Source organism: Amyelois transitella, chromosome 9 (assembly GCF_032362555.1).
Source record: "Amyelois transitella isolate CPQ chromosome 9, ilAmyTran1.1, whole genome shotgun sequence".
Taxonomy (NCBI): Eukaryota; Metazoa; Arthropoda; class Insecta; order Lepidoptera; family Pyralidae; genus Amyelois; species Amyelois transitella.
Genome location: NC_083512.1, coordinates 7415839 through 7443620, shown reverse-complemented (window position 1 = coordinate 7443620; position 27782 = coordinate 7415839). Strand labels below are relative to the sequence as shown.

Sequence of the window (27782 nt, the reverse complement as noted above, 5' to 3'; positions counted from 1 at the left end):
GTGATTAAATTTTCAGACCCCTCTTTTGTAATTTGAGTTAATTTTTAGGTATTCTCTGCATAGCAGCATACATAAAAGTTCCGATAACTAAATAATTATACTAATTGTTACAAGATGTCACTATTCATGCAAATGCAGTTACTTTCATTAGTTTACTGACGCCACCTACATGACCTACAGCTGCACTAAACATTAGTTATGCGCACTGTTAAACATATGGCCCTTAATGAACTAAATGTAGATGGCGCCTTAGCACTCGAAACGAAGTTTATAGAAAAATTACAGAGATGGCGTTGTCAGTTAATTTTAAAGTAAAATCTAATCTCGTTGAGGAAGGAGTTATCTATATGATTGATCATATTATTACCCTCTATTTTATTATCATCTTGCTTTCATTTCATCCGGTTTATCGTAATAGTTCAAAAATACTGACGCCTCTTTTCAGGGCCAAAACTACAAAGAACAGAATAATTCCGCTTCCTTGCATACTTTTAGCCCGTTACTTATATTTTAAGATGCATTAAAGTTCATCCTAACTTTTTATTACTAAATTTCATATAATTTAATGAAAGAAGCTTAAATAGCTTCTTTTTCAAAGGGAAGACAGAGACAATATGTATTTTTAATTTTTGCCACTATTCCTGCATATTTGTTTTCGTTTATCCATGTTCATCACTATCGTACAAGCTCGTTGGTTTAAGGTACGCATTTGATCACATGGCTCATAAATTCCTTCAACTAGAGGAAAGACTACATTATCATTCACTCAAAATAAGGGTAAGAGAAAACCACAAAAATATATCACGATGGAATTTATTTTCATTATTTCAACGAAAGATTACATTTTTCTTAACAAAAGTAACGTTTCATGCTGTTTGAAATTACAGTTAAACATGGTCCATTTTACTGTCAACAGTTAGAATTTAAGAAAGTAATGGCTGGCTTGTACCTATTAGCTATCAACTTATTTCTTCAAAATATCAGGCTCAATATGAGCTATCTAAATTCTCGACCAACGGTCCTCCTACGATTTAATTGACAAGGTTTAAGGCAAATTCAAAATTCGATATGTTACATCAAAATGGTCTTTCATCACAGCAAGGACCGGGCGAAAATCTGAAATTACTCTACTAGCATGCAAGTAACGTAACTTTTAACAACTAAGTAGGTCATTCATAATTCAAATTGTGAAACTTGTGCAATTAAACAGATTTTTTTTAAAGTCAATAATATCAGAAAATATTAGATTTCTTTTGAGTCATGTTACGTTAAATTGTACCATTGTTCATGCTCACTCACAACACGAATGATATAAAAATACTGTAGCAAACCATAAGCTGTTATACAATATCAATGCAGTTCTTAGATAAATACATCCATGTGTACAATATTCTTCACAAACTATTTGATCGATGTCTGCTTAACATTACGATCATGTCTACAATAAGTTAATGAACTACAAAATGCCCTAATTAGTCAAAATTATATAACAAGGCATCATATTTTATATCATAATTATTGGATTCTCGTTACTAGTATGCGCGACCGCATTTTCCTAATAGGTATCTCATTCATAACATTAAATTAATAATTAAACTAATTCATTTGACTATCACGAACACTTCACTCTACATTCAGAACTCAGCAGCGAATCAGCACTAACAAACATCAGTGTTCTAATACTTAATAATACAAACCTAGGCTTTACATCACAATGGTGCTGTATGAAGGAATACAACAAAATGATTATTACAAATAATTGGTCGAAACGATATGTTCAAAGATATGGCTGTTGAGAGCCCTACAGATGTTAAGTTTAAAATTTTGATATTCGAGAACAATGTAATCAACAAGATTACAACCAACGAGGTGTTGAAGTCAACTACATAGCGATTGAAAAGGCCAGCTTCAGTTATTTAAACAACTAAGTATTTGTGTTGATTCCACAAGTTTAATACACGTATATTTGCTTGAGCTGAGGCTTGAGCTCTGGCGGGATAGTGTACACCTCTTGTTCAGGCTTCTTTTTCACAAGCCGCTTCCAACGGCCACCGATGTTCTTGCGAAGGCTGCGGAAACTCGCTCGCTCATTTCCAATAGGTTGCATTAAGTTGTCCTGAAAAGAAGAAAATCTGTCATCAGAACATCTTCAAGCATTGCAGAGTTCACAAAGTTTATTGACCTAAAACGAACGAAGCCCGATTTAGCGGTTCCGTTAATGTTCCCGATGCATTTGCTGCATTCACACCGGTAAAACTACTTCCAGATGACAATACGCTATTTTTAGATGGTTGCCATGAAAACAACCATGGAAAAAACTGGCAAGTTTCTTTGTATAATGATACAATAAAACACTTCCTTTTGTCACCGACCGGATTTGATAATTGTGATTCAGTTAGACTAGGTAGGTAAGTACCTTGTTCTTTTAAAATGCCAAGTAGCAAAAACTAAGATGAATGTTGAAATAAAATCCATATGTACTTCTGAAACAATGGTTTAATGTGTACCTACATGATTCCGTAACTAATATTGCAAAGTAAATGTTGAGGCCATACGAGAATAAGACAAGCCTTGAATACACTATTCAAAGACGCATTAGCATTCTCTGCTTCCTGGTGTGGCGTCTCATATAGTCAGGCACATGATTTATAAGCATCGGTCATGTTCGATAAACAATGAATGAAACGAAACTGTTTTATAGGTAGGCCTCGGGGAACGTACTGGAGCATGATATTGAGGCCAAAGCATTTTATGAGATTGTAAAATTATTCGGTGTATTTGCATTAGCCTCTTTTGTTCAAACAATCACAAAGAAAGAAGGTCGCAGACAGAGTTACAACATACCTACTCGCCTTGCGCAGCTTTCTATTTTGCAAGCGTGTCCCGTCATTTAAATGTATTTCACGCTAAGATATCGTGGACTTTGCTTCGATACAAAACCAACTCTCTCTTCTGATGGCGGGGACGTGGGTCGAACCAGTCACGATTTCTTTCGTGTCATAACGTCTGCATCAACTTTCCATATTGTTTCTATTATCAAGGTAATCGCGGGAGACTAAAATGGAACGCGAATGCAGCTAAACGCTACGCATCAAAATAACATTGAGGTCAAGAACGATTTGAACTTGTTTCATTTCTTTTGAGTAAGTAAAGGTGATTTTACTTAAATTGTTCATAGAGTGTACTGACCTGATCGTGATGATAGACGTAAGGCGGAGGCAGCGGTGGCGGGAACTGCCACAGCGGCTGCTGACGGAAGGCGAGGGGTTCCGTAGTAGGCGCCGGGGTAGCTTGGATCACTTCAGCAGGATGCACCGAAGCAGAATGCTCCTCCCGCTTGCGCAGCTTGCTGTGGACGATACGAATCGCCATCATAGTTCCATTATTTCCAACCATGTTGAAAAACGGTCCGTCAACGCAAGAATAACACACACTGGGCTGGATCACAGGTAACAAGTTCCAGTCGGGCAGTCACAACATTTCTCTCAATTTCACAGTTTTCACTCACAGCCGTATCGCGGTCTTATCAACGCTCATAAACTAATAACTAATTTAAATAAATTATCACATTTTTTTTGTAATTAGGCTATTGCACATATCACTGCGTAGGAACGCGCGGCAAGCAAAACCGCGTTACGCGAGCTTCAGCTGCGCGGTGACTTGACTAGAATATTTCGTGAAGATAGGCCGGCAGGTGCCTAGCAAAGCGCTCGCTCGTGCCAAACGACCTCTACGGAGTACTCCATGCGTGTGAGTTGAAGTGGAGGGGCGGCCATGGCTTTTATAGATACGCGTGTGACGCGGCGCCAGAGCGAATAGTGGGGACAAGTGGGGAGGGAGGGGGGCTTCGTCAGATGTTGCCGTTTTCCGCGAAACGAAACCTGGACGATGGTGGCCGAGGCGCCGCCATCGATGATAACGTTCAGGTCACTGTATAAATGACGCATGCAGATATTTATTTGACCGTTGGTTTGTCCCATGTATATTGCTATATAGATATCCTTACAATATATCGGTCATATGGTAAAACCATATCGCAATAACGGCTGTGAGTCCTGTCGCTGTTGGTTATTCCGTATTCACATGTTAATCTTGCGTTGACATCGTTCAAAACAAAATAAAAACTAAGTACCTATCTACTAAACATACATATTTTTTAAAGATTTCTCATTCACATGAGATACCGTTAAGTACCTACCTAATTTAAAATATTATTATTACATTTAAAAAATGCCATTAAAATTTCTCTTACAAGGAACACAACACACCGAATATAAAAGATCACCACCAAATCTTAAGAACAAATTAAACTTATAGATGTTGTTTAATGAATATACATATGTATGTACCTACCCTATTTGAAAAAAAATTTTATTGCTTATAAAACTCCATAAATAGTTAAGAAGTTAATGAGATTGAAAATTTAAAAATGCATAGCATAAAGTGTTTGTGTATTTTGTTGTGTATATCTACCGCAGTGCATGGGTCTTTGTGCTTACTAAAACATGACAAACTGAGGATAATAAATAAAGAATTAACACTAGACTATCGAACCAAATACCTACTTAGATCTCAGTGATACTATAAGAATAACTTAGTACATTGACCATTTCAACAGAGTTCAGTCCACACTATAAATACTCGTATATCCAATTATACTATACGTTCAGCTGAGCCTATAGATAAAAGTCGTAGTTGACGCTGACGTTGCATCTCTTTTCACCAGCCTCACGCATATGGGTTTAAAAAGGGAGGTGTGTACTTGGCTTCGACGGTTCCTAATGGCAAAGTAGGGCTGGAGGGCAAGGGAGAGCGGGAAGGTGCAATGCCCTTATACCCGCTCCTAAGTCAAGCGAACCCGGGGAACTTGAATGGAGCCCTATGCCATAAAAACACAGGTAGTTGAGCCTTTATGTGTCGTTAACCTTGAGACGCGTCTAGAGGATATCGGCAAAAAAAATTATATCAATCTCTCTATTGCCTCTCATGAAGTTTTAGACCCAATATAAGAAAATTATGATGACAAATCACAAAAAAAGAGACAAAAACTATATTTTTAATTTAATTGGATAGCTTAGTTCTTATGATGTTATTTTTAAATTAAAATAGCAGTGAAAATTTGAGAATACGTATGTATTAGATTAAATGACGTGTAAGAATTTACGTAAAAACGTTACATAATAAAACGATTTTCTTTGTTATTGTTTTTAAGTCACGATTGAAGCAGTTTTATCTAAAATATATCGAGTGAAGTTGTTCAGCAACGTGATGATTTTGAAAAGTAACTGTGAGACAGCAAGTTACTTACTTGGTGCAGTTTCATATTTATCAACAAACAATTTTTTAAACTTTTGTATCTTACACAAATGATCAAATGTGTTTTGCAAAAAAATATATTTCTATCGGATCTTTTGAAATAATGCTTAAAAAACATTAATTATACTTCGATGTCAGCTAGTTATGACTATATAAACTACATATACCTACAACAAAATTTACTTTGTAAATAAATTTATTTCATTTTATTTTATTTAACTATAATTAACCTGAGTTTTCATTTTTTCTTTGTAAATAATTATAAAATATTATGTTACTATGCGTAAATTGCGTAATGTCGAATTCCATTATACCAACGCGTGTTTTATTTTTCATAACATACAATTAAGATACTACACCCAAACAATTGATTGACCTTTTGCTTACGTCAATATAGGCTATCAAACCATATGGTATTTTGGGGTCAATTTTATTCTACCATTGAGGAAAATTCTTATTGCTCGCTCTTCTTTTTATAAAATCGCAAGAGCTGCGCCCCGGGGCTCTGCTGCCATTAAAATTTCGGGATTAAAAGTATCCCATATATTACTCCAGGTACTTACTACTTCTCGTGTACAAAATGTAATCAAAATTAGATTTTACGTGAAATCATAACAAACACACACAACTTACAAACCCTTGAAGAGTTAATAATAGGTAGATTAGATACATAAAAGCATGTAAGCCGTATTACGTATACCTACCTACATTTAAATTAAACTTTATTAAAAAAAACTTTTTGTGCATGACTTGTAAATACATACTTTTATGGCATGACCTGAGATTACAATGTCATCTCATTCTCATCATCATTATGACATTTTTGTAATTTTCCACTTCCACCATATTTAAGTTAGCAGGTAAGTACTTACATTTATTTCGAATGACATGTTGGGTATTTAAAGTTAATGAATGCGGGTACCTATCTCAAAAAGTTATATTTTTTCCTAACTTTATTATCCCTTTGAGTACGCCGAAGTAAGAAGGTTTGGTTCATCGGAACAACCCCGATTACATTCCAGGAACATACAATAAAACAGTTGATTAGTTACGTAATTTAAAAAATAAAATAATATTGAATTGTCACCATGCAGTTCAGCTGGACAGATTGTTGATGAAACAGTTATCAACTGACTCGTAGTCGTAGACCGATTGCCATTGACGTCACATGATGGGAGTTAACAGGGGTGCATATTTAAAATGACAGAGTAGCATTTAGATACCATTATAAAACGTATTAGTCCTCTTTTATATACCTATTTAGAAGATTATATACAGAACACTTGCGGCTCGGCGTGCATCCCGCTAATATTTGTTCCCACGGGAATTTCGGCAAATCTAATCTTATAGCATTTCTACACTAGATAAGAACCATAAATGTCCAATTTCTAATCTCTAGACCCAACGGTTTAGGCTATGCCCAGATAGGTACGTTATTTAGTCAGTCAGTACTTATCTGTTTTATCTATTTCGATATCTAAAGAAAAGAGTTCAGAAAATCGGGTTTGTCCATCATGTGGTTACAAACAGCCAAAAATTGAAATGCTTTATCTTTACGTGTAGATGTCATCGACGATAATAAAAAAAAAGCATTAATTCGTTAAAGCAAGTTGTCAGGCTGACAAAAAACATTGCCAAATCTGTTCACGGAATGTTAATCTAGATACAATTTTGACAATGATAGAAATATAATTATTCATCTATATATCTTCGGGTTTCTTTAGAAGTAACTTTTTGTAACTAGACTTTGAATATACAAACTGCAGTTTGTACTTGGTAATTGCAATCTGGTGGAAAGCTATTAAAACTTTGTGAGTAGGTAGATAGGTATCGATTTACCCGCATTGCTGTAAGGCCATATTTCCGAACAAGGCTAGAAAGCATTTCGTTGAATGATTTTTTATATAAATACCATAAGAAATGACGTACCTATACGTATTACGTGACGTAGAATTATTCTGATTGAAAATCGCATTTTTATTAAGAATTATCAATAGGTAGTGCAAAGCGAATGCTGCACACCTTAGATTAAGACAAGGTTAACAAAGAGAACGATTTGCGAGACGAAAACTCAAACTCGTGGTGATTAGAATTCCCAAATATTAATGTTTATTTTGACTTGCTGTTTAGTTAAAGAAACGGTTCATAGCCGGTGTTCTTGCACGTTGCTCAGCAAGCTTTTGTTTATAAGGTTTATGTCAGTGTTTATGAATCTGTCGGCAAAATGGTTATATAAACGTTGGAAGAAAGTCGCGCACACACCTGCGTTTTACCCACACCTGTTCCACATCTGTGTAGGTTAACATGTTACCAATATAGACAGAAGGTTAGCATCTGCTTGACTTCAAGAACTTAACCTTATTAACAAATGCCTCCAATAATAGTAAATTAATTTGCTATTTTATCATTTCCTGGTTCACTTCCTTGAGTTACTCTCGCCTTTTGCGTCAGCTATTTGTTAATTGATTTCGCACAGCGCTAAATTCTAATTAAGTAGATTTTTCTGATTGGATACGAACAACCGTGATGTATGCTATTTTGTCATTTTTGCCGAAAATGTCAATGTATAATGTATATAAACTTCTATTGAATTGTTATTCGTCTATTGAAATTACATTCAACGGACTGAAAGCCGTTGTACGACCGGCCACGACCTTCTCAAGTCTTTTGGTGCCCATTTATTTCCTAACTGGTTCGCACATTCGAACTTTTTATAATTCTGACTCACTCAGAACTAAGTAGGTTCTCTTAAATAGACTATATTCATAGAACTAACAGACAAAGGTGAAACTTTGGAGCAGACTATTTTTGTATTTAACCACAAAAATAAAGGCAAATTGCAAGACTACGGTATGACCAATGGAGAGGAATTTGCCTTGACCAGATATAACAACCTTGGCAAGTGTCAGAATGATAGCAAACAAGTCTGTCGCTGCTATTACAGTATAGTGGGCCACGAACAAAATTTTACCTGCACATGATAAAGGCTTGACTATAACGCATAACGAGCTATACCCAAACTTTCTGGATATGTATGAAAATAAAGAGTGAATGAAGATAAAATTAATAGAGAGACAAAGTTTTTAACTTTAAAGAGAGAAGAATTAGAAAGTTTCGTATGTAGGATGGTGTGTAGTGTGATAAGCTATCATCGTGCTAGATACAAATTAATGGGAATTACCCTCGCTCGAACGGATTGTTCCTATCCCTTCCGCATAAGCATACGATAGTTTTGTTGACAGACAGAACGATCAGAGAATTGTGCTCCAGGACCACGCCAACTTCGCAATTTTCCTCTTTGCACTTCATCGCCTCGACGGCGATCGGAGAGAAGAGCATCGAAAGGCGTGCACTGACACTTCACAAGGTTTGTGGTGGGCGCCAAGCCGCGTCGCGCGAACGCGTTATTTGGCGCAGGCGGCCACACTGCCGCCTTACCGAAGTTTCAATACATACGGTCGACCCGGCGGCGGTGACTGTTTGACTGCCGCAGCGGTCTGCCGGCGCCGTCGGTCGGCCACCACGCCTCGCGCAGCGGTGGGTGGCAGGCAACTGAACGCACTCTCCCGTTACCTTATTGCTATGTTATGGGGACTCGACCCCGCACTTCAATAAAGCTCTTCGTAATCGTTACTGCATGTTACAATCACTCATTTTAATTCTAACTCACTGATGATCAGTGACAACAATAAAATTGCTGCAGGAATCCCTGGCAAAGAGATTCGCCGCGGATAACACGGTCCGTAAGCGACAGGTGTTGCTAATTTGAGCATTGTTTCTGAAGGCGAGAATGTCTTTCAAATGGAAATAAGCATACGTCTTTGTTATACGCTTGCAATGGGTTAACTGAAAACACTTGGACGTCAACGGATGTCAGTACCTGTGCTGCTCATACATAACAAATAGGCCGGGAACAATGGAATGGCCATTGTAGTTATACATTTAAACATTAAATATATGTATCACGCACGGAGGAATACGTTAAGATGTTTGCATTGTGATTACTCTCGATTTACATCAGAGCACAAGCCAATAGTAATACAAATCACACAAGTAGTTTTACTACTCATACAAAATGCATGATGATGGAATTACAGTTTAACATATCTAGGAGTGCCTTGTGGTTAATTCTATAAAATTAGTATGTATAGAAGTTGTATAATCTACAAATCAATAAAAAATATAAAAATCATTCTGAACAATTAAGATGATTTCGCACAAACTATTTAACTTACAATGAAATTGTTAATCTTTGACATAAAACCGAAGAATTTACGTCACATTGCCAAATCACTAGCAAACCAATATGTATGAACTGATAATACTCGTACCCCCCCTTGTACTAGATAAGATTACTTTCAAAAACAGGTCAGATTACTATGAAATTCAAACTGCCTCATTGTGTATGAATAATTACTGACAACGTGGTAATTTTATTCAATTTTGAAAAATGATAGTTAAATAGTCGAAAAGGAGGGAACAGCAGATATTGCCTGCCATAAATTCACAGAATAATGTTTTAAAAAACTTTTTAAAAAAAAAATTACAGTCGTCATCACTACGCACGAAACTGATAAATAACAAAATGAAGTTGTGACTGAAAATCTCAAATATATACCTTTATTCGTTAGTCAATAAAAAAACGACTTGCCGTTATTTTTGTTTGTAACAAATAAGTAAGTACCTACTTGTTTAGACCATTTTGATGTAATTTGACAACATGGGGCACTGATATTCCCAGAAATTCCCAACCAAGCCACGTGCAAAATACTGGTTATTTATATTTCGATATTTATCCACAGTATAAACTTCATTAACACTAACAACATTGTTAGTAACTATTCAATTGGATGTAAACTTTATTGATGGAACTCCTCTAACGTGGGAACGAGCAGTGGGCTCAGTCACAATAGCTGGCCTCGATTTCTATAAACTACAACTCGCATAAGGCCAATAAAAATAGTATGATATGCTACTAATACTATACGAAGATATTTTCTTTTCCAAAAAGTCTTCGCTAGAAGTAAGAAATATAATTGTTTAGCGGAAAAGTTATTTATGTGCGTCATTTAAGTCTACTTTAACAGTTTTCGTTTTAAGACTAGTCCAATTTGTCCAATGGACTACATCATTCGACTAGAAAACCAAAATAAGAATCTGCAGATTAGTAAGTAACCTTTGATTAGTAAAATTGACAATGAACATTATTAGCTATCAGTGATATCAGGCCGACAATTAACCAACCTGTTACCAACGGTTATCTTGAAAGCCACTTATGCAAATAGCCAACACTATTGCAAAAATATTACATCATAAAAATAACAAACGATTATGTAAAATTTGTGTTACAACGATCGAAACCAAATTGCGGCGTTCCGCCTTTTTATCACTTGGTGGTCGTGATGAAAAACCCCAGAAATAAGGTGGGTTCAAAAATTATCTGACAGCAAATACATGAAGAATTGAGAATGCTGAAGAATAAACAAAGTGGAGAGAGCGAAATGACGGAACGCAGAATAGCGGCAGTGGATGCAACCAGGAATACGCAAAGATGACAGAAACAGAACAAAGTGTAAAATACCTACCTAGATTTTGGTCATCAGAGTGGGTCTCAGGCTCAGGACATCGGGGCATCGAGTTCCAGGTATATTGATCAGATAGACCTATCCGAAAAGCACGCAACCAAGTAACTATAAAGATAAACGATTTCAAACCCGTCTGCAGGCTCAAATTCGCAAGTTGTCTAAAATACCCGATTGTTAAATGTCCAGTTTAGAAATTTGGCATCTCTCCAACGACTGTTTCATAGTAGGCCTTGAAGTTTCATTGCAAGTATTAACTCACGAAACGTAATAATTTTGTCTATTATGACAATTAAACCTAAATATTTATGTAAGATAGGTGCGGTTTACGAGAAGTTTGACTTTTGAGGGTATAGGTTCCTCAAATAGACGTCAAATTAGGCCTGCTTATTGTCCAAGTATATATTTATGTTTAAAATAAACCTAGTTATTGCGTTACTATCAGAATCATGTAATAGCCGCGGTAGTATTACAAACTAAAAAAACTGCTATTGAAAAAACTACATTATTGTAATACGACCTATTTAGAAACGCACATTGTTATTGTACAACAATTCCAACGAAATTGCATACAATATCAAAATAATTGGTGAATGAAATATTGTGGTTCATATTTGAAGAAATTATTATCATCAACACTTACAATTCATATATCCGGGACATGTATTAGGTTGTCTTAGTAATTGAGAATTATTTATGCCATGAAAATTTCCATTTCCATAGTGTTAATTACATAAGCATATAACGTATGCCAACGCGGATATAGCAATAACAGAGCATACAGGACAGGACATAGCGAATTGAAACTGAAAATGTGTAGTTCAAAGCAGAGCGAACCAGTTTCAAACAAACAAGAGTTTGCCTTACAGGGCTTCAGCCAACATTCGCTCAAGTAATTATGGAGGGCACTCATCTTCGTAAAAGTATGTAAATCTTTTAAAGTTGTTACTTATTCGATATTTTTATTCTTTACTTCCTTAATTCTTATTCTTCTTCTACTTTTCTTCTTCCAAATAGATTTCTTTTAAATACAATGTGACTTTACCCGAAATTGTCTTTATAAATTGTCTATATTGTTATATAAACACGAGAAATTAAGGATTTTTAAAATTGATCATAAAAATAGGGCAAATATTTTCAAACGATCCAAAAGTTTTAAAGCAGATATCGAATTTTATTGGAGGTTTTATATTATTGGCATACACATATGTGTATGTATATAAAACCTCCTATAAAATTCGAAATATCTGTTCATAACAAGTTACCTATGTTACTTTGTATGCAACTGTGCACTGGTTTAGTATTTTATAAGATAGTCGTCGGTTCTTACTTAAATTTGACATTGACATCCCCATATTACGAATTACCTACTTGTACCATTATGGCATAAATAAATTTTGTATTTCAATTCGTTTGACTGTGCGAAAAAGTTAAATAAATACTATCTTCAGCATAACATGGAGTTAAACACCCACGCCAAAGTCGCATGTATATATGTTAATAAATAACATACTCAATTGAAATAGTTAAGGTAAAAATTACTTTACTACAAAAATTAAACAAATTTACATGTAAGTAATAAGTATTTTCCACAAAATACTAATAACTTTTTTAACTATGTACTCTAATAAAAAGGTAGGTAGGTACTTACAGTTTCTTCACCAATTTCCGAACTGATTTATATATCAAAGTCAGAAGCATTTTTAAGTAAAACCTATACGTTTTCGTCAACAAATAATTTATAAAATAAACGGTCAATTTTTTAAAGGTAGTAAAATCAAACGAGCACAGTTTAAATACAGAGACCCACGGACAAACTGAGACTGCTCAGAAATGAAGTCAGGTAAGGGTAGTTTACGATTTTATATTTTAGTGACTACCTTCAGGAAAAATATATAATATTTCTCGGTATCACCAGAGAAATATTTTGGATGTTTGCTTGGTACAGACCTAAAAACTAGATATTGGGGATAGAAACTTATTAATTTGATATTTTCACTCTTAAGTGATTTTTATACTGTATCTAGAAGTGCAATAATGTAGTGGCTTACTTTTTTAAATACATATATCTTTTATAAGAAATCCTTGAAGAGTATGACTAATAATCAGATGCTTTGATCATTGCGTAGCCGTTCTATTGTAGTTTGATAATCGTACTAAATTCCAGCAAAATATGAGCATAAGGCACCGATTTAGTAAAGCTTACTCCAAGTTTTAATCTTAACATAATCCAAGCCAAAACAAAATTGATGAAAAATGAACTATCAAAAATTACTATAAATACTAATTGTAAAATTAATTTAAATATGTAAACATCGATCTACTATTTAAATCTAGTCAATAGATCGATCCATCGGCAAAGATAAGAAAGAAAAACTAAGTGTAGATATGTCGAATTTTTTGGATTTCTATTATCTTGAAAGTGAAAATTGTGAAACTCTTAAATTACAAATATCACATACATCTGTAAACCATGCAAATTTAGAAATTGTTACGAGAACAAATCAAATATTTAGCAGTTTTAACCGGCTGTGTTTTATCTCTTTTGAGGACTGTTCAGAGTGCGCCGTAAATCAAAGTCTCAAAGTCTAATTATTTATTTTCAGTTATTATCTCAATTATGCAATATCAATTAATTATACTTATCTATTGGTTAAAATTGTACGTCTTCCTTTAAGTTAGTCGATTCTAGTGTAAGCGGTACGAAAACCTATAGGTTCAGATATTACAGCAACTGACTTTTCAGTAAGCAACATCAGAAAACTAGCTAAGAGATGCCATGATAAATTCAATTATCTTTAATTTAGTACCAAAGAAATTAACTATACGATAGTGAGTGCAAAGCTTTGAGTAAGATGACGTCATCGCACAGCTGTTAGGCAAGATCAACGGAATGGAAGGACTTTTGTAATAGGAATTATCAGCAGGGCCTTAGGCGGGGTGGCCTACTTGCTATAAATTACTGTAATAGCAATAGACGGAACTATATTAGAAGGCTACAGACATAAGCCATGGTAACACGATACAACAAAGCCCGTCTAACGTCCGGGTCACTTTTGTTTGAATACCAAAATAGATTTTTTTTAGTACAGGTTCTATAAAGAGAAGGGAAAATAAAATACTGTATTGAGAATTCATAGCAAAATAACCTTCGTAACGATGGAAATTAAACATTAAAAGAAAGCTTTTCAAAGCTTATGCTTGTTGTGCCGATTCGTGCTTGTTAAAGGGATACACTATTGGACCAGGCAGAGCAATGTCACTAAGGAGTGCAATAACGTCGATAAGCCCTTATCTTTTTTCTAATATATGTCCTTACATATTACTATTGTTTTTTTTTTTTAATTTGTTGCATAATTCGAACGAAAGGAAACTATGCAGAATTTCCAGTAATTTGCATTTTTCAGAAAATTCTCAATTTTCTGTAGTATATAAATATATACATACAAAAAATCATGTCTCTTGATAATGAGTTGGCAGAGACTACTTACATCTTTCCACTTGCCAAGATTTCTGCATACTTTCTTTCGCTTCATACACAATCACAATCTCTCTTCGTGCAAGCTCGTCAGTGAATTGCTTAGTTATTAATGGTAAATACTAATTACGTAATACCATGATCTGTCAATATGTTTGGAATTCCTAAGCGATCAGCGCTCGCTAACACCTGACTGAGAATGTAAAGAATTGTGCAGCAAATACTGACACACTGCCAACAGCTCACACTGATTACACAGACATTTCATCGGGCTGTTTACCAAATATTTTGAATGTCTAGCAGCTTCAACCACATTTATCTGATGATATCATTTATGATGTCCGTCAACTGGAACGAATATGCTTAATTAAAAGTTTAGGGTACAACTATAGCATTATCAATACACCAATGTGTTAAAATAATTCCTATCCCATAGTTTGATAGAAGTTAATGCAATAGACATACATAGTTTGACTTTATGAACATTTTTTGTTAAGCTATCTTATTGAAACTCGTCACAAATACACACAGTATGATATGGATATGGCGCAGTTTCAAAATCATCATTAAAGTGCCGCTTGGCACATACTTCATGAACAATAACTTTTGATTTATATATCTATCCATCACTTTTAAACCGTTATCGATCAAAATAATCATTTTTCAATGTCTGTTTATCTAAGAGAGTATCAGCTATAAACCGATTTCATGATGTATTTATGACGATGTATGAAAATGGTGCAAATGGCGTTACTATAGTAAAAGCGTCGATGAATACAACTAATACTACGTAGTAAAATCTATCTGAAACTATATAAAAATTATCACTGCTCTGTTGATCACTATACCACGTAAGGGAAAAAGACGAGATTTTTGTATTAAGAAAAAGTCAAATTAGGTATCTATCGATTACCAAATAAGTAATTCTCAATATGAATAGTTCGTCTAATGTGTATATGTACGTTTGTAAACCATAGAGAGTATTGATAAAATTGAATAAGTTCCTTAGATATGGTGATCTATTATAATTTTTTTATAATTCTAACAAAATCTAGGAGTCGAGTTGATTTTTTCTAATAACCTAATAACTCTCTCTCTAGATCACTCATGCTGTCAGTTGCAAAATTCAAAAATGAAAACACTATAGACAACTTACTTTATTGTGAGGGCAAGTAGAACTATGATGAGCCCGACTAGTGCCATGGCTATAACGACACCGCATATCATGTAATTCGCATCACTCGGCGCATCTGAAACAAATACAATTTCACATTATTACTTACTATTACTAAGTTACTTTTAATTAGTTTTTCTTTATCGCACTTAAAAAAGTAGACTAAATGCAGAACTTTCGAAGTCGATCTTATGGACCAATACTCGACTAAATAAGGGAGCGATAAAATAAAAAGAAGTAACACAAAAACAATACAACGATAATAAGGTAATTAGCAGGTACTGCTAGGTATATTTTTAATTCAACCAACGTTCCCTTATATTTTAATTCCCTAATTTCAATTCCCTTAGTTACTAAGATTTGGAGCCTGGGACTAGCTTCTCTACACTTATCTGTACTTAGGATTCAGATAATTTAAATATATTATGCAATATATGCTTCATGATACTTGTTTAACCTTTGAGAGTACAACTCATCTTATCGCATAAAAATATTTTTCTTTGAGGTAATTATATATCTATTTTATGTAATCTTATGAGATAAATGGATTGACGTTATAAGAAGACATTTGAGGAAAATATACTCAAGTGATCTACCGATTTCTTTTTACTGTAAAAGTTATTATCCATAGCAGCTGAATTTTAGGTCACATGGTACTAGATCTTTACTTAGTTCGATACTTTGTAAAATTATGAAAGGATAAGTAAAGCCCAGTTCTTACAGTCTTTTGTCCATTGAGACAAATCGTATGAATTTGATAGCTGCCTTAGAATATTTCTTAAAGTAAATTTTTTGCATATTTGATGAAATATAAATTTGACCAGTACCGATTTGATTTATCAAAAAGTACCTAAGTACGTATCTAATAAACTTAACATAATTACAAAAATAACCAATTGTTAAACGACTACAAAAAAAAACAAATAATTTAAATTACATCATTAATTGCATAATAAATTCGTATAGTAACGGCAGTATCGCACGTCTGCAATAAAACGGTTTTTGGCTTTCGAACCGCACCGCACCGGTTTCCGATCGCCTATCACTCGCTCCAATTGAAATATAAGCCGAACTGGATTTCGTTGCCATTGTATAAACATAATAAAAAATTAAGGCATCGTATCATCTATAATGAACATGGGATTCTTCTTTTAAGCTATGTGCTGACAACCTGATACTATTTAAATTTCAATTCCAGTTTTATTTTATTTGAATGTTGCCTTTCAGTATTTAGAATTGAGATTCAAATACATAGTGACAGGTTGCAAACCCATCGCCTAAAAGAAGAATCCCAAGTTTATTAGCCTATCCCTACCCCCATGGTAGCGAATATTTCTCTAAGTGGTAATATTTATATCAGTAGATATTGTTAATAACACAAATTTCAGCGAAATCATACCTAGTGGTGTCAGTACTTACGTAGATAAGACGTCGATATCTACTATCTATTTTTGATGAAGTGATAAATAATAACTGGTAACGTACTATAATTATTTCCCATTATATTTTTCTATCTACAAATGCCCAAGCCCTTTCATGCTTTGATATACTACCTTATTTGCGGACGGCACAAATCGGCGAGTGGGAATACTGTTCAATACCAAAATTCCAAGTTTCCGTCTACAATGTTTATTACATTCAGCCAATTAATATTTTAAATTAGCTTTCGTCTGCGGCTTCGCTCCATTTAAAAGAGAGATATAAAATAAAAATAACCATGAGTAGTATAACTTTATTCGTGAGCTATTCCATTTTGGAATAATAAAGTCCTATAATTAAAACAAAGATCAAAGTAACTCATATATTTTTAAATTACGTAAATATATGACGTTAATATTCCACAAAATAATTCCAGGAATAAGTTCAAAGCAACAACATTCAGTTCTAAATACCTCCACCATATGTAATTATGAAAAACGATGTCGCTGATGTGACTATTAGCCATTCTCTAAATCTTATATATTTTGATCCAAAACTATTTTCACAATGGGTAAGATTGTTGAAAATTATCCCAAAAAAACCCAACTATTTAAGTACCTTAATGACGTAACAAAATTTGATATAGAAAGGTTATAGAAAGGCACTATACCTACATATATTATGTAATTTAAAAAGTACAAATTAATCTCATTTTCTACTAAAACTTAATTTACAAATAACTTATAAATTTAGCTATTATAACTTATGATCGTGTTATCAAGTTACGCTGAACTGTTGTCGGTAGGTATAAGATGTGCATTTCCTCGAAACGGAAACGTTGGGAGAAACCGTTGTGTCGGTGTTATTCACCAAAACATTTGCATTGATTAAGCAACAATAAAATAAAGATCGTTATACCGATATCAAATAATCACGTTCTCAGAACGCGTGTATTTTTATTTCATTTTATTAATGAGTTTTGGTAAGACGCGCTGCTTTGTGAACAAGATTCAAGAACAAATAAAACATAGAAGTGAAGTTTCTATGTTTTAATATGATCAAATCAAGAATCTAGACTGAACGCACAAAGGAAATTCCTTTTAGATAATTTATCAACCGAAATGTGAAATAATAGTATAAAGCCACTCGCCGTAACGTAGCAGTAAGTAAGCAGCCCTCCACCGCTGTCTTTATTTCTGATTTTTTATCCCCTTTTTCATTATGTATAATTTGGTTTGTTCCTTCGACCAAAATAATTTCAGTAAAGGAAGTTCGAGGAAGCTAAGTCAGGGAAACTATTCATACAAACAAACAAATATATTATAAATATATGTATAATATAGCTTACTCCATGGCGTCTGATGTTGAACGTTGAACCAAGTGCATCGCACTCCGAACGGGGTGAATGTCTTGTGGACAGGGCTTTGCTAAGTTTTTTCGGGCGGGTTATTTTTTAACACTTGCTATTAGTTTTAAATACCTATACTTAAAGTATGTTGACGACGTAAAGTGATGCTTTGTGACCTATTTTTAACATTAATCTATTTCCAAATTAATGAGCAGAAATTAATTGGCGCCAGGAAGGTTTCTACTGCAGCAACAGCGGGAATATATTGGTTTATATATATATATTTACATTTTAAATGTAAATATATATATATAAACCAATATATTATAACCTATATATATATAAAAAATTTCTATTAACTTACTTGAAGGCTGGTCCCTGCTACATTAGATCAGATACGAGTACATTGCATAAAATGCATCATTTACGTAGATGGTAAAAAGTCGGCGCCATTAAAAAACAACTCGTAATGGTATCTAGTTTAACAGTAGCATCGGGACAGACAGGTACCTACTCAGGTAATGAAAAAAAATTTTTATTAGAATCACCTCTTGTAATTCAAAAGAGAGATATTATTAGATTTATACTTATTTGCTAAAACACACTTACATATTGTTTTATGTTTATAAAAATACTTCAATCTTTACGACACAATATTCTTACGAGCTGTTTTGTTTTTAAACTAACAGCTGATTCACTGACGAACGTAACGCGTAACAACCGTTAAGATTAGAATATACTTACTTTTATTTATTTCATTTCTAGATACTTACTTTGATTTCACTTAATAGTAGTACTAAGTTCTGTAAGCTCAGAATTTTGATATACTTATGAACGAAGGAAATTGGCGAATAAAATCGCTTCAGTGTATTTCGTTTCCACCATTAGACAACGTTTGAAGCCTAAGCTGAGACAAGAAGCAAATTAAAAACAAACCTATAAATAGTTGGTTCTAATCTATTGTTGTTTTGATCGAGTTGAAAACTGCTTGCGTACAACACATAACACACAAATGACATAAAATATTATTTTCAACCCTCCTGAATACCAACCTGGCTAGACACTGGCGCCACCATTACGCGAAATACACATTATGCTACACGTGTAACCTTTAATTCTAAAAAAGGTGCGATACGCCCTTGGTCGATGCGTATAGTATGCGTTTTATAATCACTATCATATTACACATAGTCAGTGTAACCTGTTGTATGTATGCAGGTATCTATCTATAAGGAAGCTAATGTGACATTTTTATTGATAGCAATGCATTTGTTTCTTTTTATCGTATAACTGGTGGGTATGTGTTTATTCTTTTGAAAGTTTGTTGATAGTTGTTTCGAATTGACAATTAATAAAAACATATAAAATTGAGATTTTATATGTTTTTTCAGAAAATTGTGTGGTTTAATGCATTGCGCAAGCAGTAATTTGAAAGGCAATACAAGAAGTATTGAATTTTTTCGTTAATTGTATTATAGTTTCAGTCAACAGGAAAATTTAAAATAAATTCAGAGAAAAACCACGAAAACCAATTTATTTAAACAAATGTCGTACGATGCCAATGGGGAAATAGATAAATTAAATTTTATTCGCATCCTGTGTTTTCCTCTATATTTTAATATCTAAATTACCAACGTCAGTTACTTCAGGAAAAAGTCATTTTCCTGGTCTTGCCTTTCCTTTACTATTTCACAGCCATTAACAATGACAACACGTGATTGAACAGATACAGTGTAAATCACGAGTTATTTAAATAAAAGAACAATACACGTGGTTCGATAGGGCACGTTCTTGATAATAAAAACAACTATTATTATAAGTACTAGAGTGTAAAGACATCTTTACTTGTTTTTTTTTTACAATAAAAGCTAGAACCCTACGTTTCAAAACATCACGTATGAAAGAAGTGTCACTATTCGCATTGCGTCAGTGGCCATATAATCATATTCTGGTATTTAAAGACAAACAGGCTAGTGCGTCAGAAAATATTAATAATGAGTGTATTCTAAATTATTTCAGAACTTTACTTAGCTGTCTTTGTTTTCGTTTAAGGTCTGTATAAAAAGAAATCTAAAGTACCTACCTACTTTAAATGCTCGTCGTATGAAAATTCCGAGTAGGTTTGCAATCTAAGTAACCGACATAATCTTTTGTTGAAGGAACGACCCTCGTCTGCTCACCGTTTTTGAATGTTTTATCTTTTTGTGTCTATGAGTTAGAAGGTAACAAATAAGGTACCTAAATGGTTTTCTGACGTGAAGTATTATCTTGGTATTCAAATGAGTTTTTTTTTAGTGTAAACTTAGAGTTAACACAAAAGAAATCACTTACAAATTCTCGATCAGGTAATACTTAGTTACTCATTATTTTGAAGTAACTTTCACTGCCCGTGTTCGTCTTTTATCTTCAAAGTTCGGTCCAGTTTCGGAGAAAGCTGCCGATACCTTATTGATAGTCCATTGAAGATTTTTGAAATTAGGATCTCGAATTAAGTATTAAAAAAATATTCCTTATACTCGTCGAAAATTTCGTACTTATGAATTACCAGAAAATCATTACAAGTTGAATCACATTTTTTTACTACGCTTTTATTAGCTTGGGTTGTATGTATGTATGTAGGTATGTATGTATGTAACGGAATCTTTGAGCTTAATTTTCACTGATTTCTAAACGTCTGATCAACTTGGAACTTTGCACACGTATCAGGGACCGATGACAATGCAATATTTTGATAAGAGTTTCTCATTATCCTTATTAAAACTGCCAGGATTAATAAATTCATTTTTAGATCCTTCGTATGAGAGTAAGAGAGACAGAGATAGCACCAGTGCCAGTAATCTCCATACAAGAAACCAAGAAGTTCTGACGTATAATGAGTCAAAAAGAGATGTAATATATTTCCATATAATGTCACTATTAACCTGAGGCTTCTTTATTTCATCGCATTGCTCCATTTAGAATTACCATTAGAAACAATAGTAGAATTAGTAGAATATTTTAAAACAATAAAAAATATATAAGTAATAAAACAAAAGTAATAAATGAAAATTGAACAACTAAATTTACAATAATACAAGAATAAAGTTACTACCTACAGAACTTTTCGATATTTAATACGTATTTAACATATTAATGCAATTCTTGAATTAACATTAGGTATCTTTTGCCTATTTATAATAGCAACACTGTAATACTCGTTTGGACAATGAGTGACAGTTTATTTATGTCAAATAAGTTTTGCAGAATTCAATCAAGAATTCGATTCGAACACCTGTAAACTTTCTTTCTGTTGTTTTTTACCGGTGCCTGTGTATTTACCTATTTGCACTTTGTTTTGTGCTGTAACTTGTCGTTATTTGGAGTTTGGAATCTTCCGTTGAGTCGAGCTTTGTTCTTCCGGATATTCGTGTGATTTTATCATCTGAGATTGGACTCTGACTGTGTTTACTGTGTTGTGCAGATATTTTGAGATAGGACTCCTGTAAAAAGTACCTTATTATTTGAGATAGGAGTCCCAAGTTTGTGTTTGTTTTTGTGAAAGACAGATTTTACAACAAAAGTGCCACGATGTCTTCAGATAAACTTTGTTGCGTTCCTGGTTGTAAAGGCAGTGGAGGTATGTTTGAAATATTTTTGTTCCTGTATCAATCTGCCTCTTAATCTTGTGGTTTGATTCCTGGCAAGGCCACAATCGAAAATTATTACGTTTGCTGGATAGTCAAAAATATTATTAACAGTGATTTATCACTATAAAATTCTTTTCAACTGGGTTTAACAATCATCATACATACATATAATCACGTCTATATCCCTTGCGGGGTAGACAGAGCCAACAGTCTTGTAAAGACTGATAGGCCACGTTCAGCTATTTGGCTTTAAGATAGAATTGAGATTCAAATAGTGACAGGTTGCAAGCCCATCGCCTTAAAAAGAATCATGATGATGAGAATATTATGAGATTTAATCCAATCAGGCCACATATAACTTTAAGCAAGTTAGTTGTGAAAACCTCCGGCGATGGGCGCATGGTTGCGAAAGTCTTTTCTAGTAAGATAGTTATACCAGAAGTGTTAACTTCCAAAAAATAATTGTATAAAAAAACTAAAAAACTACCCGTTTTATTGCAAATCGAACTAAAAAATAGAAAATAAATAATAGTTTAAAAAAAACTAAAAAACTACGCTTTTATTGCTAATCAAACTAAAAAATAGAAAATAAAAATTTATGACAAAGGAATTCAGTAGTAGCAAGTCGAACAATCAGTTATAGTCAGTTGTAGTAGTAATTACCTCGGATTAAAATTATAACAAAATTAAATTTATAAACAAAACAATTTAAATCAGAGTAAAAAGCGTGGGGTGCATTTTACTTCATTTTCATAACTCTCTTGTCATAAATATATGCTAATAGAATGATTTTAATATTTACTACATCAGGCACCCCACGCTTTTTACTCTGATTTAAATTGTTTTGTTTATAAATTTAATTTTGTTATAATTTTAATCCGAGGTAATTACTACTACAACTGACTATAACTGATTGTTCGACTTGCTACTACTGAATTCCTTTGTCATAAATTTTTATTTTCTATTTTTTAGTTTGATTAGCAATAAAAGCGTAGTTTTTTAGTTTTTTTAAACTATTATTTTTTTATTTATAGGTACCTGAAGCTATGCACAAAGATGTCGATGTCTATAGAGTAAATAATAAGTTTTATTTAATCCCTGTTGGGCCGGGCAAGGAATAAAATAAAAATAAGACCAGGGTGGCGGCTGTTGCTGTCGGGGAATGCACTAATGGTCTCCAGAATTTCAGAAAAATACTTCCATTTTGTAAGTAAGTACTTTAACTTACGTTTAGAGTGGTAACGCAAAAGAGTCCGCAAAGGTAACTTATTGCAAATTGTGCCTTTAATCTGTACAAACCAAGAAACATATTAATAAAATACTTATTTTGTTTTTTGCGTATCATCTAAAATTGCATATAGAAATGAATAAATATTATTTGTGCTTTACATAACGTGTATATCCATGTGCTATTATCATAGAATATAAATAGGTATGTTTACTTTTATGGTGAAAATGAAATAAAACATTACTAAAGTTTATTCAACGTTACTTTTTTTAAGGTAAGAGCAAAGGGTAACAGTAAATGTTACATAAAATTTGTTCCGCGTGAATTCTTTATCAATGACACTTTACTCCGACCCTTGGTATTCCAAAACACTCTCCTTGTTGCTACGCCCAATGTTAACAAGTCTAATAATAATAAGGCGTCGGGACGTGACGACCCCATCGCCCCCTGGGTCACCTTCCCAGTGCAATCAGTCTCCGCAGGGCAGCTTGTGGCGAGCTGTTGGGGAGTAGCGACCCCACGGACCTGAGTGCTTCCAGGGGAGGCCCCTGTTCCTCGCCTCCGATCTTCCTTCGCCAAGGTCGGAGTGGAAACCGATGAGGGACAGGACCCCTACCTCTGGCTTGCCTTAACCGGCCGGTCAGAGTGGAGTCGCGAGAGCTATACGCTCGAAGGATGGAAGTGTAAAATGTCATAACGCCGGGGGTGCCTGACTGGATCACCACGATTTCACGCCCCGCAGTCTCACCTCTCGACATCCTTAGCCACCCACGCCGATGTTGCCCCTTTGTTGCCAATCATGGTGACTGATTTGAGGGGCCCATTTAATGAGTGGCGAGTCACCACCTGCCACATAATAGTCACGTATTCATGATTATGGCAGGTGTCCGAACTTCTCCAGCAATAGCCCAGTTTAGGTCCATCCAAACGTCAACTCCATAACCCATCATCCTTTTCCTTATTTTGTAATAGCTCCACCTCCTGCCGAGACCTGTTCATGGACATATCGTCTATTGATATGGCTGGGGACGGGTTTTGGCAGGAGAACAACATTACATCAACTTCTCCAAAGGGCCTCTACGTGTTGGATTTATATCCCCACGCAAGCCTCTCAAAAATCAGGGGTGTATAGACCCGTGAAATCCAAAATGCAAATAATGACATTCTTGGTTTGGTATTACCTTTTATTTTTTGTAAGGTGTATTTTGTAAAGAAAAAATATATATATTTTAGGACTACCACTTTCTATGCACATGCGCATTGCGCAATCCCAAATTAATCAAGAAAGGCAGACGTAGTTACTATAATTGTGATTTTATGTAAAAGCATATGGCTCGGCTCTTCTCCGAATCGATTTTTCGTTAAAAAACTATTATTTTTTAACATATTGATGTAATTTTTTTAGATTTTAAGTCATCAGGGCTAGGATGGGCAAACACCATGTAATAACAAGTGTCATGACAAACTAAACTTCGTTTGAATACTTGAAGTGACTACAAAGCTGACTTAGTCATGGTTATCTAAAATAAACGGTGGTTCACACTGATACTCCAGACTGGCCTCATTATGACGGCGTCAACATGGAGACGGTTATGAATCAAGGTTACTCAGCCCTGGTGTCTCATAGCTAGCCAAAATAGACTAAAATAGTAGCAACTAACTATATGTAGCAGATTAACAAACAGACAACCGTACTGACTGCAATGACTACAGTCACTATTTCTTCCATCATTAAAAACTTTTGAGGATTGAGCAAGACTTTGACATATTTTTGACGAATCTTTCTCAAATTTTTTACTCAATAATTTTTAAGATCAAATAATAAGTAATTAAAATAAGTAAAAAATATAAAGAAGTAATCGTATGTTCCAGTGAGAAAAAAATCATATATGCCTGGATTATCTTATATATAAAATTCTCGTGTCACAATGTTTGTCTCCGTACTCCTCCGAAACCGATTTTAACCAAATTTTGCATGCATATTCAGTAGGTCTGAGAATCGGCTAACATCTATTTTTCATACCCCTATGTGTTAAGGGTTGCCCACCCTTAACATTTTTTTTATAAATCTATACAAATTTTTATTTCTTTATTTTTTTTATTATGTCGCATTAAAAAAAACATTCAACCCTAAATTTATACCCTTTTATCACCAACTCCTATTTTTTAATAGCCATTTAAGTGATATAATCATTTTTCATCACCGGTCGATAACAGATCAATCGTCATTTAACATTATTTATATGGCAAGACATCGTTTGCCGGGACAGCTAGTAACTTAATAAAATCCTAGGTAAAAGGACAAACTTGAAACAGAATTATTTTCTTCTTGTATGGAGAACTGTACCCATTTTAGATCAATAACAAAACCAAATAAAAAATAATTAAACAGTAGCCTTGACCTCTACAAACTGTGTTGCCAAGTACAGTTCCATGATATATGGCATTTTAATGATCAACAACTGATACGGTAGCAGTTACGCACGCTATTCAGTTATTAGTACCTATCTGTTATTTTTTTAATAACAATCAAAACAAACTTACCTACCTATGCCTATTGCCCACAACTTTCTTTGTATGTGTCACGTTTTAAATGTCTAGGTTAATGTGATTTAACACCTACACCGACAGCAACCAAATAAGAAAGAACGAGTTGTCAAAAAACAAATTACCTACTGTGGCAATCTAATTTTTACTACGCTTTTATTAGCTTGGGTTGTATGTATGTATGTATGTATGTATGTATGTATGTATGTAACGGAATCTTTGAGCTTAATTTTCACTGATTTCTAAACGTCTGATCAACTTGAAACTTTGCACACGTATCAAGGACCGATGACAATGCAATAATTTGATAAGAGTTTCTCATTATCCTTATTAAAACTGCCAGGATTAATAAATTCATTTTTAGATCCTTCGTATGAGAGTAAGAGAGACAGAGATAGCACCAGTGCCAGTAATCTCCATACAAGAAACCAAGAAGTTCTGACGTATAAGGAGTCCAAAAAGAGATGTAATATATTTCCATATAATGTTACTATTAACCTGAGGCTTTTTTATTTCATCGCATCGCTCCATTTAGAATTACCATTAGAAACAATAGTAGAATTAGTAGAATATTTTAAAACAATAAAAAATATATAAGTAATAAAACAAAAGTAATAAATGAAAATTGAACAACTAAATTTACAACAATACAAGAATAAAGTTACTACCTACAGAACTTTGCGATATTTAATACGTATTTAACATATTAATGCGATTCTTGAATTAACATTATGTAACTTTTGCATATTTATAATAGCAACACTGTAATACTCGCTTGGAAAATGAGTGACAGTTTGTTTATTTATGTAAAATAAGTTTTGCAGTAAGTTTTGAATTCGATTCTAACACCTGTAAACTTTCTTTCTGTTTTTTTACCGGTGCCTGTGTATTTACCTATTTGCACTTTGTTTTGTGCTGATAACTTGTCGTTATTTGGAGTTTGGAATCTTCCGTTGAGTCGAGCTTTGTTCTTCCGGATATTCGTGTGATTTTATCATCTGAGATTGGACTCTGACTGTGTTCACTGTGTTGTGCAGATATTTTGAGATAGGACTCCTGTAAAAAGTACCTGATTATTTGAGATAGGAGTCCCAAGTTTGTGTTTGTTTTTGTGAAAGACAGATTTTACTACAAAAGTGCCACGATGTCTTCAGATAAACATTGTTGCGTTCCTGGTTGTAAAGGCAGTGGAGGTATGTTTGAAATATTTTTGTTCCTGTATCAATCTGCCTCTTAATCTTGTGGTTTGATTCCTGGCAAGGCCACAATCGAAAATTGTTATGTTTGCTGGATAGTCAAAAATATTATTAACAGTGATTTATCACTATAAAATTCTTTTCAACTGGGTTTAACAATCATCATACATACATGCATACATATAATCACGTCTATATCCCTTGCGGGGTAGACAGACCCAACAGTCTTGTAAAGACTGATAGGCCACCTTCAGCTATTGGGCTTTAAGATAGAATTGAGATTCAAATAGTGACAGGTTGCTAGCCCATCGCCTAAAAAAGAATCATGATGATGAGAATATTATGAGATTTAATCCAATCAGGCCACATATAACTTTAAGAAAGTTAGTTGTGAAAACCTCCGGCGATGGGCGCATGGTTGCGAAAGTCATTTCTAGTAAGATAGTTATACAGCGTAGTAGAAGTAGTAGGAAGTTAACACTTCTACCAAAAAATAATTGTATAAAAAAAACTAAAAAACTAGGCGTTTTATTGCTAATCAAACTAAAAAATAGAAAATAAATAATAGTTTAAAAAAAACTAAAAAACTACGCTTTATTGCTAATCAAACTAAAAAATAGAAAATAAAATTTAAAGACAAAGGAATTATAAAACAGTAGTAGCAAGTCGAACAATCGGTTATAGTCAATTACCTCCGATTAAAATTATAACAAAATTAAATTTATAAACAAAACAATTTAAATCAGAGTAAAAAGCGTGGGGTGCATTTTACTTCATTTTCATAACTCTCTTGTCATAAATATATGCTAATAGAATGATTTTAATATTTACTACATCAGGCACCCCACGCTTTTTACTCAGATTTCAA

General features: G+C 33.8%; 1 protein-coding gene across 6 annotated transcripts in view; it reads right to left on the bottom strand.

Annotated features, from left to right (window-relative positions):
- Positions 1 to 797: 797 nt before the first annotated feature.
- The window catches only part of LOC106143241 (uncharacterized), a 152372-nt gene continuing 125387 nt past the window's right edge, over positions 798 to 27782 (bottom strand). For 5 of the 6 annotated variants that reach the window (XM_013345266.2, XM_013345264.2, XM_013345268.2 and 2 more), the window contains 3 exons: positions 15533 to 15626; positions 3190 to 3349; positions 798 to 2116 (listed from right to left, as the gene is read on the bottom strand). In XM_013345266.2, the coding sequence (XP_013200720.1) occupies positions 1952 to 2116; positions 3190 to 3349; positions 15533 to 15626 (419 nt within the window). In that variant the 3' untranslated portion in view covers positions 798 to 1951. Of the gene's footprint in view, positions 2117 to 3189; positions 3350 to 8497; positions 8809 to 15532; positions 15627 to 27782 lie in introns of those variants that run through there. The other variant, XM_013345270.2, reaches the window with a different exon arrangement.